This window comes from Garra rufa, chromosome 21 (assembly GCF_049309525.1).
Source record: "Garra rufa chromosome 21, GarRuf1.0, whole genome shotgun sequence".
Lineage (NCBI taxonomy): Eukaryota > Metazoa > Chordata > Actinopteri > Cypriniformes > Cyprinidae > Garra > Garra rufa.
Genome location: NC_133381.1, coordinates 41,779,871 through 41,799,006, shown reverse-complemented (window position 1 = coordinate 41,799,006; position 19,136 = coordinate 41,779,871). Strand labels below are relative to the sequence as shown.

At 34.0% G+C, this 19,136-nt stretch overlaps 1 protein-coding gene across 1 annotated transcript in view; it reads left to right on the top strand.

The window, feature by feature from the left end:
* LOC141296197 (uncharacterized) overlaps nucleotides 1–17,435 on the top strand; it is a 43,836-nt gene extending 26,401 nt beyond the window's left edge. Inside the window, exons 3-4 of the mRNA XM_073827474.1 lie at nucleotides 826–1,195; nucleotides 15,753–17,435. Of these exons, the coding sequence (XP_073683575.1) occupies nucleotides 826–1,195; nucleotides 15,753–15,865 (483 nt within the window). The 3' untranslated portion in view covers nucleotides 15,866–17,435. The remainder of the gene's footprint in view (nucleotides 1–825; nucleotides 1,196–15,752) is intronic.
* Nucleotides 17,436–19,136: the final 1,701 nt, after the last annotated feature.

The following is a 19,136-nucleotide window of genomic DNA, read 5'->3' as shown; positions in this document are numbered from 1 at the left end:
ATCATAAAAAAATCCCTGCAGAAACCATTTAATGACAATGTGACTTTACCAAGGAGAAAAAAATATTAAGAGATTACATTATATTGGTCAGACGAGAGAAAGATGCCAGATTTTTTTTTTTTTTTTTTTATTAATGCTTGAACAGATAATACAAAAAGAACAAAGCCAAGGGATCACATGCAAATCCATAAAATAATGACCAATAATTTGAATTAAAATGATGACAAACACAAACATATACACATTAAAGGTAAATAAACATTGATACAAAAAAAAAAAAAAAAAACGATTTTACATGAAATTACAATGATGTTACAAAGCAATTGAAACAAATACATATAAGGAAAGCTTCTACATATTCAGGTTTTCTTTAAATAACTCATTATAATAATTCAGGAATCTTGTATTTTTTTTATTTTTTATCAGGTGAAGAGATTTTAGAAGTGATTTTATTTCAATTTTAAAAAGGGGATAAGAAGGGGAACAATTTGAAAATTTTTGTTTATGAATGAAAAATTTACCATATAAAATAAAAAAGTTTATAATATGTTCCAGGGGTTTATTTTTAGAATTATTATAATGAAAAATAATATCTTTTAAACTAAAGGAGTGTACAACGTTGGCAGAGTCAAATATATGAGAACCTAGATCAGACCAAAATTGCTTGGATAAGGGACAATCAAAAAAAAGATGTACTAAGGTCTCCTCTTCTTGTTTGCAAAAAGAACATGAAAAGATGCCAGATTTGTTGTTTGTCTTGTGTAGATATTTTAGTTGCAGGATCTTGTTGCAGTGCATGTTTGGATCATTTGTGTCCGTCCACAGGAGGAGTGTGAAGGTGCGGCACAGGTAGAGAGCAGCGTTGCGGTCGTTCCGTCTTTACCCAGAGGAGCGGCGGTGGAGCTGCATGTTATGGCTGTGCAGGACAGTCCCACAGACAGATCATCTCATCACAGCGTCTCAGAGATCCCCGGCGGCGCCGTCGAATGCCGTCTGCTGCAGTCCAGCTGCGCTCGCTACGCCTCTCTGTCTCTCACCGTGCGTTTGAGCCATTCTGACGCCGCAGCCGACAACATCGCCGATCAGCTGCTGTCTTCATACCAGAACACCCTTCACAAGACCAAGAGCCTCTCTGCACTGTGCGCCAGAGTTTTCTACAAGAGCCACGACGTGTTCGTCACACAGATCGCCACAGGTATGGTTCATCTACATCAGTGGGTCTCAATCCTGGTCCTGGGGGACCCCTGCTCTGCACATTATTTAACACACCCGATTGAGATCATCAGCTCGTTAGTTCAGTTCATGAATCTCTCTTTTAATGAGGTGATAATCTCAATCAGGTGTGTTAAATAAGGGGAGTCCCCCAGGACCAGGATTGAGAACCACTGATCTACATTGTCTAGTAGTACTAGTTTTCTGAAACTCGATTTTGTTTCAGTGACACTTAAAAGGAAAAGTTCTGCCACAAATTTAAATGAGCTAAAATGTGCTCACCCTCAGGCCATGCGAGATTCGGATGAGTTTGTTTGTTCAGTTTGTTGGCTAAGAGTTTTTTCTTAAAACCCATTCACAAAGCTGCTGAGACAAACTTTTACTAAGGAATAGAGAGAAGTCTTAAGCTAAGAGTAAAGGCGGGGTTGACCTCGTGGCTATGAATGATGTCACCATGCTAATTAACTATGCACACAGTGATTGGCTGATAGGGGAGGAGATATTATGTTGCCATGTTCAAATAAAGTTAAAAAAAATGCTGCCACATTCAAATAAAATTTTAAAATGCAGGCTAAATGTCCATAATTGAACAAGTACATGTTCAGCTGATTTTACACGTGTTTCTCATAAACAATGCATATAAACAGCTTTATTAACAGAATAGAATAATCATGGCAGCGTTAAAAGAGCTGTTATTTCTTGCCCAACTTGTTAATGAAAACAAGGATGTAATCAAAGGAAAATATGGAGTTGGGATAACCTCCAAAACCAAAAAGGTTGCATGGGAAAACATATGTGTGCAAATAAATGAGTGTTTTTAAAAGTTTAAAGGGTCATCGATGGCTTTCTTTAGGGTCTTAATGAAAAGTCTATCATATACTTTGGTTGAAAATTCTCAATAGTAGTGAAAAAAAAAACACCCTTTTACCTTGTCAAAATCAGCTCTGCAAAAAATCAGCTCATTTTATTGCATGGGCCCTTTAAATGCAAATGAGCTCTACTAGCCCCGCCCCTCTCTGCCACGTTTAGCTGCATTTAGCCGAGTTTACCACTCCAGTCCATCAGTTAACATCTTGAGAAGACAAAAGCTAAAACAAAGCCTATCTAGATGTTTTTAACTAAAATACAAGTCCTTAATCCATAATCACACATCCATACAAGTCCATCTCCTGTTGTCTCTTAGAAAGTCCAGCCACATGTTTGTTTAGAGCTGTTTTGGCTTGTAAACAGTGCTTGAACTGTGCAGATTTCTTTTCTGATTCAGACCAGGAGGAAGCATTATTATGGATTATGGATTTGGTATTTTTGCTGGAAGAGATGGTTAATTACATCTCGAGGGATCATATGTGATGATTGTGTAGCAAGTGACTGAATTGTAGTGACTGTGCCACCCCAAAATAACACAGAGAACTACTAATGAAGGCACACAAGTACAATCCACTTAGAAAAGACAAGAGCCATCAGTATCTGTACAAAAAAAATACCTTTTTAAAGCTAAATGGATTGGCCAAAGAATCATTTAAACAAATCCAAATCTAAATCCAAAAGCCAGCAGAATCAAATTGTATTGGTCAAAGGAAAAAAAAAATTAAGGAACAAAATCAAGAATAGTTTTTGATCTAGACATGTTTTCAGAAAAAACACATCAAAATTAAGTGAGTTTTTTCTTAGAACAAGCAAAATAAACTGCCAATGGGGTAAGAAAAATAAATTAAAAATAAATAATTGAAAAGAAAATCATTTTGCTAGAAAATCTTTTTTGATTTAAGAATTTTTAGATATTTTGGCTGGAAACAAGACAAAAAAAAATCTAAGTAAGAAAAGCATTTTGCAGTGTGGTGTAGGAAGTGGGTTAATATAACAGCACCAGGTTTACAAAAAAAAGAAACCACACCAATCAGAATCAAACCCACAAAAATTCACTGCAAACAATGATGAAGCAATAGTGACACAATAATATTGACAACCTGAAGTAAAACTCCAAGGTGCATTCGGCAGCACTCGGCTACAACCAAAAAAGTAAGAAATAACAGTGAAATTACATTAAGAAATTACATTAAGAAAATAAATAAATTGATTAAATGCCAATTAACAAACAAGAAGAAAAATACATATAAAAAAAGGCAAACTGTAACAACCCAAAATAACATGAAAAAAATATATGTAATATGTTCAGAATAAGCAAAATATATCAAGTACAAGGAAAAAAAAACATTAGGAAAAACAACAAAATAAGTTAAACTCACACACCAAATTTAAAACAATAACAGATACCAATAGTAAAAAAAGAAGAAAAAAATACCACTGATGGAAACCACAGCAATGACAGCAAAACAAAACAAATCTACACAAACACAAATAAATGAAATACCAGAACAACCAAAAGAAAAACATTAGGCCCGTTTGGACATCAGGCATGACTGGGCTTCAAAGCAGCACTCAACCTGCTCTAACACACACACACACACACACACACACACACACACACACACACACACACACACACACACACACACACACAAACATTAAAACAACAAGCAAATACTGCAATCTCAATTGAATAAGCATGCAAGGTTCTAACAACAGTTTTCATAGCCAGTAATCAGATGATGTAATACTCATGACAACGGATACAGAACTCATACGATAACTTCTTTAGAGTCTATAATGGCAACAAATGATGCTCAGATCTGGATTACATAAAAACTGCAATGCCGCACAGATGGGAGCCCTGAAGGCAGACCGCACTGAAACACAAGACTGTATCTCATGTTAAACTAAACCCAACTTCCCTCAGCACCACAAGCACACAACATTGACTTCGCCTCAGAGTAAGCAGCACAGCACATACAGAACAGTACATCTCAATATATATATATGTCACACTAAACAAGTGACTTTTCCGATTCTGATTCCTTGGTCAGGAATTGATTGGATTCAATTCCAAGAATCGATTCCTCACTATTTTTTGGATTCATTTTAAAGTCTTTATTATTATTTTTTCAGATTGGAGGAAGCTAATTTTGCAATGACTGTAGAATATAAAGGTTGTAGAAAGTAGCCTTCATTTGTAAGAATTACAATTTTTCTATAGCTAAATATAACTATTTATCTGAACGAACCTTTTTGTGGAAACGAATCAGACTTCTAATAACTATTAGCAAGCAAGAGGCAAATTCATGGGTGCTTCTCAAACAGAAGGCTGCATCCTCAAACTCAGATGAGCTCAGGAATGACTCATTTTCATTCAGTTTATTTTCGTGTATCGACGTTTGTGGAACTGAAAACGGCTCGGAATGAGGAGTTGATTCCCCTTGATGGGATACCTCAGAATCGAGAAATCGATTATTTTTTAAATCGATTCCCAGCCCTAACGGACATGAAAAACATCCCTCGGCAACACTGTGTATTGTTTTTTTTTCCTGATAGCCGTGAAAATAACTAAAAATACTTCATCATTTTGAAACTGCAAAGTATCTATGTTTATGTGTGTACAGTCATAATAACTAGAAAACAATGTGCTTTTGTAAAATAAAGAGAATAAACAGGGTGCGCTCTTTGCTGTCTCGGTTTCCGTCACCTCTCTTCACAGAAACGTAAATAAAACAACCTGAATGTCTGTGAATACGTGCCTCACAGGTATGTGAAATATATATATAGCAAGATTGAAATGTCTACGTTTAATTTTCATGTCAAAAACAAATATTCTCTGATAAAGTTATCTGTATGATTCCAAACCGTGTTCCAGTATTTTAAATGTAATAATTTCTAATCTCTAATGTAATCACACCCACAAACGGCTCCGCTTTTCAAATTTTAAACATTTAGTTAGATGCACACATCATCTCCGTAACAAACAAATGTGAACATTCATCAAGTTCATCTTGGCTACTTTTTGTTTCTAGAAGAAGATGCGCTGAGTGGAATAACGCTAGCATTTACCTCAGAAGAACGCAATGTGAAAATTATAATAACGGCACATTTTATTGTCAGTTACAACACATTACTGAAAAAATGAATGCCAATTATTTATAATAAACACACACTGATACATTCAAGTCAAGTGATTTGTTCAAAACACTGATTCACTCAGGAACGAAACGCTACTTTGTTGCTTAGAGATGCACAACAGTGCTGTTAAGTTTATAAGTGTAATAGTTCTTTTAATAGTTCTATTTAGTTTTTTTTTTAATGCCAAACTAGAAAAAGAGAGATATTAGCTATTTAGCTCACATTTGCAATCGTGAAGATAATTCTTAAATGGGTCATAAACTGAGAAATCCAAAATCCCTTGATCTAAGATTCAGTAAGAGCTCATTGTACTATAAAAACATACTGTAATTTTCAGAAAACTCAAAACAGAGTCTAAAAACGGCTTATATTTATTGTGAAAAAGTCCCTGGGACTTTGGTTAAAGTTAATAGTCTGTCATCGTTTGATCCCCCTCATGTGTTAGAAATTCATCCCCATGTTGTTCTAAACTTATATGACTCTGTTTATTGTGAAATGTTTTTGGAGAATATCCTGGCTGGTCTTTTTTTTTTATAAAATGAAAGCAAATGATCACTGGAGTTGTTAAAATGACGCAAAATGATCATAACTGTCGTCCACATGACTCATGCTCTATATTCCATGTATTCTGAAGTCACTTTTTGTTTTGTGTGAGAAACAGACTGAAATTGAGCTAAACTTCTGTAGTATTGTTTCCAAAGCACCAACGATAAGATCAGATTAAGATCAGATTTGATCCTGGACCACAAAACCATAAGGGTAACTTTTTTTGAAATTGAGATTTATACATCACTTGAGTGCTGAACAAATAAGCTTTCCATTGATGTATGATTTCTGAGGATAGGACAATATTACAATAATAAACAATTTAAAAATCTGCAATCTGAGGGTGCAAAAAATATAAATATTGAGAAAATCTCCTTTAAAGGTGTCCAAATGAAGTTCTTAGCAATGCATATTACTAATCAAAAATGACGTTAATGTTTGGTGTTTACTGAGAGTCTGAGCACTTTCATATTTGCAGGATGTTTCTTGAAGATAGTTCCAGTCATTCGTCAGTCTGACACGCGTAATGTTTTGAATGCAGACCTCACTGTTACTTATTACAGGAAATGAAATTATAGTGTGAGACGCGGAATAGAAATGAGACGTCTCGTCTGAGTGTCTGCCGTATGACAGTTTGTTTGTCTCTAAGATGATGTGATGACAGTACTGAAGTCATTCTGAATGCACCGTCGCACTTACAGGAACATCAGGTCTGCTGACGGGATTCGCTCAAACTCCAGGCCTGGTTTGATGTCTCAGACTTGGGGTTGAGTCTAGAGCGTTTGGTCTGATGTCAGATGGGTGGCATCTTGTTATTAATGATAGTTTTAGGTGACCTGTTACACTAAGTATAACAGCAACAAAATATAACAATAAAATGTAAAAGTAAATCAAATTATTACCGACCATAATCATTTCTCAGTAATACAAAAAAAAGTACTGCTGTGGACTAATATCGGATTGCGAATCATTTAAATCAGATCGGAACTTCGGAGATGGATTGCAAATTATTTGATTCAGATTGGGACTTCAGTGCAGGTTTGTGAATTGATTGATTCAGATCTGGACTTCAGTGCGAGTTCGTAAATCATTTGTTCAGATTGGGACTTTGGAGATGGTTCGTGAATCATTTGATTCAGATCATAACTTTGGTGCGGGTTTGAGAATCATTTGATTCAGATTGTAACTTTGGTGTGGGTTTGTAAATTATTTGATTCAGATTGGGACTTTAGAAATGGTTCGTGAATCATTTGATTCAGATTGGGACTTCGGTGCGAGTTTGCGAATCATTTGATTCAGATCGTAACTTTGGTGCAGGTTTGAGAATCATTTGATTCAGATTGGGACTTCAGTGCGGATTCGCGAATCATTTGATTCAGATTGTAACTTTGGTGTGGGTTTGTAAATTATTTGATTCAGATTGGGACTTTAGAAATGGTTCGTGAATCATTTGATTCAGATTGGGACTTCGGTGCGAGTTTGCGAATCATTTGATTCAGATCGTAACTTTGGTGCAGGTTTGAGAATCATTTGATTCAGATTGGGACTTCAGTGCGGATTCGCGAATCATTTGATTCAGATTGTAACTTTGGTGTGGGTTTGTAAATTATTTGATTCAGATTGGGACTTTAGAAATGGTTCGTGAATCATTTGATTCAGATTGGGACTTCAGTGCGAGTTTGTGAATCATTTCGGAGATGGTTTGTGAATCATTAGATTCAGATCGAGACTTCGGAGATGGTTTGTGAATCATTTGATTCAGATTGGGACTTCAGTGTGAGTTTGTGAATCATTTGATTCAGATCGAGACTTCGGAGATGGTTCGTGAATCATTTGATTCAGATCGAGACTTCGGAGATGGTTCGTGAATCATTTGATTCAGATTGGGACTTCAGTGCGAGTTTGTGAATCATTTGATTCAGATTGGGACTTCAGTGCGAGTTTGTGAATCATTTGATTCAGATCGAGACTTCGGAGATGGTTCGTGAATCATTTGATTCAGATTGGGACTTCAGTGCGAGTTTGTGAATCATTTGATTCAGATCGAGACTTTGGAGATGGTTTGTGAATCATTTGATTCAGATCGAGACTTTGGAGATGGTTTGTGAATCATTTGATTCAGATTGGGACTTCAGTGCGAGTTTGTGAATCATTTGATTCAGATCGAGACTTCGGAGATGGTTCGTGAATCATTTGATTTAGATCGGGACTTCAGTGCGTGTTCGCAAATCATTTGATTCAGATTCTAACTTTGGAGATGGTTTGTGAATCATTTGATGATTCACAAATGTTTGAAAAATATTATTTTTTTATGTTATCATTGACAAATACGCTGCTCTTATAAATAATGCTACAGGAGTGAAACTGAGATCATTTAATTGTTTTGAGAAACATTTCTGAACTACATGACACATGATTCATGAATCTCATCTGTGTGAGACTCAAAACAACTAATTCTTCATCTTGTGGCGTAGAGGTTTCTGTTTCTGAAGCGTGCATTGATCATCGTCACATGAGCTCAGGAACGGATGCTGTAGCATATGTTCAGACGTGTTTATGGAGCTGTCAGTCGTCCCGATGGCCTCAGAGAGCGCCGAGAGCCACTTCACGGGTCACAGCTCAACGATATCAGAGGAGAGATGAAGACTTTTGCCCTCCAACCCTTCTGCTTGGACGGGACACTTGAGCATGAAAATGCAGACGTGTTGGCTTCATGCAAGCCTGAATCTCCTCTTGTATCTCCTGACAGATGAGTGTTTGGCTTCTGGACATTTGGAAACATCTCAGAAAGCGACTGCAGGAGGTGTCTGACACGCTTCAGAAATCAAGCTGATGATCCTTACATGCACATCAGTGCAATGATAGCTAGCAGAAATCAGTTGTTTGAACAGTTTACATGCAAATCAATAACCTGGAAACACAAGAAAACATTGTTTACTAGACAAAGTTATTTTCCATTCCTGCATATTTATATATATGCAATCCAATGATGATTGAGAGATGAACAAATAAACGTTCCTCAAAAGATGCAATGTTTTGGAGGCGTAAGAAGATCATTCCTCCACTGAGGAACAGTGAAAGTAAAGCTTCTGGAAACAAACGTTCCTCAAAAACTAAAACTAAAAAATAATTCATTGAGAATCAAGTAAAGCCAAGCTGCTTCAGTCCAGTAAGTGTTCATCTGGAAATATGACTACAGTTATTCTGACGTTTACTTGATAAAAAGCAGTCAAGATTTGACACTAAAAAAACCATGAAGCACCAGCTGAAGCTGGACATTTGTACAATTTCACTAAAAGAGCTTTGATTTGATATACAACTCTTAACTATCAATCAGACAACAGAAGACAGAAGAGTGTGAAACAGGTTTAACAGAAAAGTTCTGATCATGTTGATCATTTAGAGGCCTTAGAAATGTGTGTATCAAATGCTTTTAAGTCTAAAATCTACAGTAAGAATGTTTTCCTATCACATGTACACTTCAGTAAGTGGACTTGATATGGGTGAAATCAGTTTGCGCATAAGAAAACAGGTTAACGCGTTTACGTGACCAAATGTGTTGTCGGCTTATTAAGCATAATTGGTTTATAAATGTGCATGTAAATGCGCTCCAGGTCTGAATTTCATGAGCGGATATGCCCAATTACACAGTGGTTTAACGGTTAATGCAACTGACCCACGGGCTGTGCATTTGGAAAACAAGAACATGTCAGAAATTCACTGCAGGAATCTATGCATCTATACTATCAAGTCTTAGTTTTTGCTTTTTGCTTTTCTGTCTATTATTTAATGTTAAGTTTTACTACAGCTATTATTTTAATGTTCATATTTCAGCAAGAAATTGGAGCAGAAATTCAAAAATTTATATAAAATTGCTGTTTGAATGTTTATATGCAACTTTTATTAGTGTTTTGGTTATTAAATAATTATATTATGGGGTGCAGTCAAAATAACAGAGAATGTAGAGAAGATTTAAAATGTATCATTTAACTTACAATCTGCAAAGTGGAAAATGTGTTTGAATATTCCATTTAACGTCAAAGAACTTTAAATAAACACAAATTTATAAACAAATAAGCTTTTTCCCCACCAAATCTAATTTTCTGTGACTGTTTGGATGCAGTAAAAGCAGAAAACATCTGGATCGTGTTTGCGTTTTCTTCGTATTGGCTATAATTCTGACCTTAAAAAGGGATCAGGCATAAGATAATGTCACACACATGAAAATGGACCGAGAATTGATCAAATGGTTGTAATCTGGTTCAGATGGTACAGGAATCGTGTGTTTTTGCCAGGTTTTCTGCAAATGAGTGGAAAATGCAAAACTTCTTTACCACACAAATGCTTGCTGAAAGCAAAACTCCTATGAAATACACACATGTGATGTGACCCTGCAACACAAAACCAGTCGTAAGTAGCACGAGGATATTTGTAGCAATAGCCAAAAATGCATTGCATGGGTCAAAATTGTCCTTTCATGCCATAAATAATTAGGCTATTAAATAAAGATCATATTGCATGAATATACAGTCATGCCTGAAATTATTCATACCCCTGGCAAATTCTGACTTAAGTTACTTGAAGTTACTTTTATTCAACCAGCAAGTTTTTTTTTTTTTTGCTTTTTGACCAGAAATGACACAGGCTTCTCCCAAAAAAGATAATAAGACGATAAACAAGAGGCATCATTTTGGAAAAAATGATCACTCATCTTTTATTTACATTTGAACAAAAAGTGGCATGTCCAAAATTATTCATACCCTTCTCAATAATCAATAGAAAAACCTATATTGGCTATTACAGCAATCAAATGCTTTCTATAATTGCTGACCAGCTTTTTGCATGTCTCCACTGGTATTTTTGCTCATTCATCTTTAGCCATGAGCTCCAACTGTTTTAGATTGGAGGGTCTCCTTGCCATCACCAACTCAACAGGTGTTTTTCACCTGTTGAGTTGATTAAAACAGCGGTTCTCAATGAATCAGGGTAATTAGGATGCTTTAGAACAGCTTGGACTATTTGGCATGGTATAGAACTTTGGATTTTCCTATAGACTGTGACAGTTTGCAAAGGCTATGAATAATTTTGGACATGCCACTTTTTGTTCAAATGTAAATAAAAGATGAGTAATAATTTTTTTCCACAATGATGCCTCTTGTACATCGTCTTATTATCTTTTGGGAGAAGCCTGTGTCATTTCCGGTAAAAAAAAAACTTGCTGGTTGAATAAAAGTAACTTTAAGTCAGAATTTGCCAGGGGTATGAATAATTTGGCGCTTGACTGTATGTAAATATTTCAAAACTAATTTTTTGATTAGTAATATGCATTGCTAAGAACTTCATTTGGACAACTTTAAAGGCGATTCTCTCAATATTTAGATTTTTTTGCACCCTCAGATTCCAGATTTTCAAATAGTTGTGTCTCAGCCAAATATTGTCCTGTCCTAACAAACCATACACCAATGGAAAGCTTTGATGTATTCAGATGATCTATACATCTCAGTTTAAAAGAAATTGACTCTTATGACTGGATTTTTGTTCCAGGGTCACATATTTAGTGAGAAAGTGTGACATGCTATGGCAAAACAGAAAGCACCACCAAATTAGTAAGAAAAAGTATTAAAGTTTATTTTCAGTTTAAAAATGCTTAAACAAGCCTAAAATGTTTTGCCAATTTCATCTGGTCATTAAGTGTAACCCTTGTGCATAAAAAAAAAAAGTTACACAGGTGCAAAATGGACAAAAAATGGCCATGTCCAAAAAATATGATTTTTTTTTTTTCCAGTTTCACCGATTTTTTTCACCAGCATCTGTTCTATCCATAGATACCAAACATTCTTTAATTTTCAGAATTGTAACCCTTTAAATGCTGGTTTGTTTGCATTATGCCACAGGGTTTTTTTATAATAAAAAAAAAAAAGAAAAATAGTAGTTAATTTCCATATACTAAGATTTTTTTTTCTTTGCTTATTATATTTTCTTGGGTGTGTCAGTGAAAACAACAACATTCATTCTGAGGCATTTATATTTATGTAGTGTTAGATTAAAAATATATATATATATTATATGCCAAATTTGAAAAAATGGCACAATCTAGTAAAAAATTGTAAACATTTAAAATTTGAAGCCTTGCCGATAGAATGAATGCCTATTAGCAAATATTGCATCATTTTATAGTCAAATGGACCTGGGTTAAAAAAAATTGCAGTTTTAATGGGTTTCAATCTGGACATTTTTGTCCTTAAGATCCTGAGTGTGAGTATTTTTTGTACGGAGGGTAAAATTGATTTTTTTTGAAGGAAATGAGGGTGAAATATTAAAATTTCAATAAAAGTAAACACCTGAGCCAAAATGTATGCAGTTGGCATTAACACAGACACACTTATAACAAAAAACTAAACTCAAATGGACAAAAATGTCTATAAGGTCACACAAGAGTTAATAGTAGTATTTTCCATCTTTGCGAACACAAACCATGGCGTTTGAAGCAGCATCAGCGTGGTCTCATGAAAGGCTGACATGAATGGAGCGTTTGATGGCGATGAAGGTGACCGTGTCTCTAATATGACGCGCTGTTGAAAGTCCATCATCCAGGAGAGAACCGCAGGCCTCCGTAAAACACAGAGGAGAGCTGCTTTTCATTCTGGCCGCTTAATTAGTCGTTGTGCGATGTGTGACGTGCTGCGTGTGCGTTCCTAATGAAAGAGCCTGACGATTATCAAAAGAGATTTCACCTTTCCGTCCCAGCTTCCCTTCGTTTGTCTGATGATCTTGTTCACTTTTGTAGTTCACACAAACTACACACTGACCTCGGCGTCCCATCTCTGCAGTGCGTTCACGCTAATTGCAGTTAAAGGGTTCGTGGAAAAAGTCATTTACTCACCTTCATGTTGATCTTGGTTAATTGTTGAAACATGATGCACCATTCGCTCTTTCCTTCTGAACTTGAACGACTATAAATGCATGATAAAATGAATCCATATGAATCTAGCTGTTAAATTGAAGTTTCATGAGGAGATGTCATTGCTTTATTTTATGAAGAGATTTAATTGAGGCTTTATTCACAAATAAACATACACAAACACTGCTGTGTTTACCATATGTGTGTATATACCACTGCTGCTCCAACGTTCGGGATCGGGAACGTTTTTAATGGTTTTTGAAAACGTTTCTTCTGCTCATCAAGGCTGCATTTATTTGATCAAAAGTACAGAAAAAAAAATTAATATTGCAAAATGTTATTAGAACATAAAATAATGTTTATTTGTTTTAATACACTTTAAAATATAATTTATTCCTATGATGCAAAGATGAATTTTTATTAGCTGTTACTGCAGTCTTCAGTGTCGCATAATCCTTCAGAAATCATTCTAATATACGGATTGAAAATGGAACAATTTTCATTTTGGGGTTATTATTATAATATTATATTAATTTATAGAATGTTTTGAAGGTGAACCAAGATTTTGATTTTGAAACATGGAAAAACAACATGAGAAAATGGCAAAAAAAAATCATTTTTGGGTTACTATTATAATATTATATTACTTCAAAGTATGTTTTGAAGGTGAACCAAGATTTTGATTTTGAAACATGGAAAAACAACGAAAAATTGGCAGAAATTTTCATTTTTGGGTTATTATTGGAATATTATATTAATTTACAGTATGTTTTAAAGGTGAACAAAGATTATAGTTTTGTAACATGGAAGAACAACACAAGACAATGGCAGAAATTTCATTTTGAGGTTGTTATTATTATAATTTTTATTAATTTGCAGAATGTTTTGAAGCTGAACCAAAATTTTGGTTTTGTAACATGAAATAAAAAAAACATAAAATGAAACTTTTGCCATTTTCTTATGTTTTTTTATTTTTTATGTTATGTTACAAAACCATAATCTTTTCCAGCTTCAAAACATACTGTAAATTAATATAATATAATAATATTAACCAAAAAATGAAACTTTTGCCATTTTCATTTGGTTAATATTATTATATATTATTAATTTACAGTATGTTTTGAAGCTGGAAAAGATTATGGTTTTGTAACATAAAATAAAAAATAAAAAAACATAAGAAAATGGCAAACAAAAATTGTGGTTATTATTAAAATATTATATTAATTTACCGTATGTTTTGAAGCTGAACCAAAATTGTTGTTTCGTAATATGAAATAAAAAAAACATAAGAGAATGGCAAAAGTTTAATTTTTGGGTTAATATTGTATTATTATATTAATTTACAGAATGTTTTGAAGCTGGACCAAGATTATGGTTCTGTAACATGAAATAAAAAATAAAAAAACATGAGAAAATGGCAAAAATTTAATTTTTGGATTACTATTATAATATATTATAATACTTCAAAGTATGTTTTGAAGGTGAACCAAGATTATGGTTTTGTAACATGAAAAAAATAACATGAGAAAATTGCACAATTTTTGGGGGGGGGTTAGTATTATAATTTTATATTAATTAACAGTATGTTTTGAAGGTGACAACATGAGAAAATGGCAAAAATTTCATTTTTTGGATTACTATTATATTACTTCAAAGTATGTTTTGAAGATGAACCAAGATTATGGTTTTGTAACATAAAAAGTAAAAAAACATGAGAAAATGGCAGCAAAAAAAAAAAAAACATTTTTGGGTTAATATTATAATATTATAGTAATCTACAGTATTTTTTGAAGCTGAACCAAGATTATAGTTTTGTAACATGGAAGAACAACACAGAAAAAATCTATTTTATGGTTTATTATAATATTATAATAATTTACAGAATGTTTTGAAGGTGAACCAAGATTATGGTTTTGTAACCTAAAATAAAAAAAACTTGAGAAAATGGCAAAAATTTCATTTTTGGGTTATTATTATATTTACAAAATGTTTTGAAGCTGAACCAAGGTTATGGTTTTGTAACATGAAATAAATAAACGTGAGAAAACATTTTGGGTTAATATTATAATATTGTATTTATTTATAGTATGTTTTGAAGATGAACCAAGATTATGGTTTTGTAACATGGAAAAACAACATGAGAAAATGGCAGAAATGTCATTTTTGGGTTATTATTATAATATTATATTAATCTACAGTATGTTTTGAAGATGAACCAAGATTATGGTTTTGAAACATGGAAGAACAACACAGAAAAAAATCTATTTTATGGTTTATTATAATATTATAATAATTTACAGAATGTTTTGAAGGTGAACCAAGATTATGGTTTTGTAACCTAAAATAAAAAAAACATGAGAAAATGGCAAAAATTTCATTTTTGGGTTATTATTATATTTACAAAATGTTTTGAAGCTGAACCAAGGTTATGGTTTTGTAACATGAAATAAATAAACGTGAGAAAACATTTTGGGTTAATATTATAATATTGTATTTATTTATAGTATGTTTTGAAGATGAACCAAGATTATGGTTTTGTAACATGGAAAAACAACATGAGAAAATGGCAGAAATGTCATTTTTGGGTATGGGTTAAACAAGAATAGTTTTCAAAGACATGGAGCAGCTGTAATGGAGGTAAAGCAGCGTGTTCCATGGTTGTTTGTGAATGTGAGCGCAGGTCAGCTCTGGCGTCGCTGAAAGGCGTATCGGATGACGGTTGTTCATGTGTTGACTGCGGTGGACATCAGAAGAGCGTCTGAATTCCCTCCAGCGCTTACAGACCTTCCCGATCAATTCTTCTGCAGATTCTACAAGCTGTTAATCTGTTGCAAATGGCTAACTAAAGATTTTCTGGTCCTCTGTGTATACACACACACACACACACACACACACACACACATGCACACACACACATGCGTGTTCAGAAACGCTCTGGCCATATGTCTGCACTCAGAGCCACAATCTGTGGAGGGTCTGAGCGGTCAATAACGGAGGAATGCTGAAATGTGTGCTGTTTGATTGCGGACGGACTGTGAGGATGTGTGTGAAGCGTGACCTCTGCTCTTGTGTCTGTCTGTAGGGTTGGAGCGGCGTTTGAGTCTGGATGGCTGCGGTCCTGCTGTGGCTCTGGTTCCTGTTGAAGATCTGCCGGACCGCTGTGTGCTCCGCTTCTCCTGCTGGCTCTGTGTGTAGCGGACCTGCACTGCATCAAACTCAACATCTTGACTTCTGCTGTGACTGATGTCCACCTCAGAATCCATCATACCTGATGCTTATTTGTTTGTTAAAGGGTTATTTCACCCAAATGATGATTCTGACATCATTTACTCACTTTCATATCATGCCAAACCTGTTTGACTTTCATTATCGAACACAGACACAGATTGTGCATGCTTCTCTTTTATATTCAGTGGAAGTGTATGCTAGGGATTTTCTGAAATTTTAGCCAACAAACATTAGTTCAAAATAGCAAAAAAAAATTCATTTCATTTTTTTCTCCAGTAGAAGCAGTTATATACACTGCTGGTCAAAAGTTTCTGATCAGTAAGTTTTTTAATGTATTTGAAAGTTTCTTATGCTCATCAAAGTTGTGTTTATTTGATAAAAAATACAGAAAAAAAATGTTTGTGATTATTATTACGATGTATATTAATAATGTTCTTCGAATTTAATTTATTTCTGTGATCAAAGCTGAATTTTCAGCATCCTTTACTCCAGTTTTCAGTGTCTCATGATCCTTTAGAAATCATTCTAATATGCTGATTTATTATTAGAAAGATCAATGTTGCCAACAGTTGTGCTCCAAAATATTTATTTGGAACCTGTTTTTCAGGATTCTTTGATGAATAAAAAGTTAAAAAGTACAGCATTTATTTAAAATAGAAAGGTTTTCTAACAATGTACACTAATATTCTACTATAAAAAGTTCAGGGTCAGTAAATGTTTATTGTTTCAAACAATATGTTTTTGAAAGAAATTATTACTTTTATTCAGCAAGGATGTGTTAATTGATTAAAAGTGAGCAAAGACTTATGTTGTTGGAAACGATTTATATTTTGAATAAAAGCTGTAAAAGTATCACAGATTCCAACAAAATATTTTGCAGCGCAGCTGTTGGCAATATTGATCATTCTGATAATAAATCAGGATATTAGAATGATTTCTGAAGGATCATGTGACACTTAAGACTGGAGTAACAGCTGAGGAAAATTCAGCTTTGCATTACAGAAAAAAAAAATATTTGAATGTATATTAAAGTAGAAACCATTATTTTATATTTTAATAACATTTTGCAGTATTATTGTTTTTTCCTGTATTTTTTGATCAAATAAATACAGTCTTGATGAGCCTAAGAGACTTCTTTAAAAAACATTACTCAAGTTTTACTGATCCCAAACCTTTGAACGGCAGTGTAGAAGTGAAACTGCTTGTTTCCACATTTTCCTCAATAAAGACATTCATTGTTGATAAACTCAATGGTCAGATAGAAAGAACAACTTTGGAGAGGTGAATTTTGATAGATAGCTGTATTGTATTTCATTCTCTTTTTTTTTTACTGAACTTGTTAGCAATGTTTTATTTAGTGTATGTTTGAATAAATAATGAAAACCACCATCTAAATGTTTACATTTCTAAAAACATAATTTAAATATTTTCTATAAAACTGTTATGTGCAACTTTAAATGTATACAGCTCAGTTTTTTTTTTTAAATAAATTTAAATAATTGATTAAATTAAGCTTATTTTTGGTTTTACTTTTGAGCTAAAAGAAGTAAATATTAGTTTCAGAGCATGACTAAATATGCCTTAGTTTTGTGTGAGAATCAGACTGAACTGAAAATCTGCAATTTTTATTTAACGCTCTGGGCCTCTTCGGTCATTTTTGACCGAAAAATTGAATAAATCGTAGCTTCATCGGAATGAGAGGACACTTGGTGACTTCTGTTGCATGAGCTATGTGAGCACACAAAAAAAACCACTGACATGATTTGGATTTGTTAAAGGGTCAAAAAAATAGTCACACTTGGCTCCTTCGTGGTCAAAAATGACAGACATGGGGAATGAACAGAAAATACAAAAAACTGCAATAATTCAGAGAATCTTTTGGTGGTACAAGCTATAAATCAGCCACTGTGCTGGAAAAAGTGTTCAGCAATCAAGAAATTTTAATGTGAAATGTCGGATTTATTGAAAAGTAAATAAATAATTAAATACAAAAATTATATTAATTCTAGTGAAAAAAATTGTTCATTAAAATTGCATAAATATTGCATAAGAACTCAAATTTTAAAACAATAATCACAAAGTACTATTGAACAAAAATGTATTTTTATTGATTTTCCTGAAGAAAAAAAAAAGTCTTTGGTCACTTTTGACCGTGATGGAGCCAGGTGTGACTCCTAAATGAAGAGGCCCAGAGGTTTATTTCAATCAGTTACAAAACACAAGAAGCATCATTGATCTCTGAAAACACAAGGTCTGAAAATGTGAATGATATTTCAAAATTTGGAAGATTATGAGTGAAAAACTCAAAAGGATGACTTTTAAATCTAGTTGATGATTCATATAGACTAGATCAGGGGTTCTCAACCTTTTTTGCGCCGGGGCCCACCTCCTTCTCGGGTCAATTTTGCAAGGCCCTCCTATGCCTGACATTTCCTCATTTCAATTTTTTAAACCTTTTTTTAATAACCAAAACATTTGTTTTGCCTTATTATTCTACTGCATGTTATAAAAAAACCTCAAACAAACAAACTTTAAATTAAAGCTGAATTTAAAAGAAAACCCTCTGCTCAGTTCTAACTTTTTAACATATATATACATATACAGGTTTAAAGCTCCTGAATTCTTTAATTCAGACATTCTTTACAACTTCAGAGTACTTTTTCTTAAGTAAGTGAACCTGCCAAACAGAACAACAGGGAGATGCCAAAATTCCACTGAATATCTACTGTTTGTATCCATTATAAAATATACATACAAATGAAAAATACAGCAAATCCATTCTGAATATGTTGATGCTGGTGCTTATATGTGCATCAACACCACTGAGCCTTACAAGATCCACCTCTATGGGTGAGCATTCATTATAAAACACTCACAAGACATTCATTTTGACAACTATGCAAATATTTTGAAATTTCACGCAAAAAATATAAGGATCAGAGCCCCGAAAGCATGAATAGTTTGTGAATCAATAGCGGACTAATAGCGGAATAGTGTGCCGAGACTCCGATGTGTCATACATTACGCGCAAGTCCGTTACCATTCTGCTCGTCTTTACCTTCAAATTAGCGCAAGGGTTTGTTCCATGCAGCCAAGAGATGAAGTAGAGACCTGTTTCCCCACGGGGTATAGGTTACTTTTATGCGGGCTTTTGCTGGCGGGAGTGGGGGACAAAACACGAATGTCGCGGGCGGAGCGGGACGAAATAACATTCATTGATTTCTGCGGGAGCCGGCGG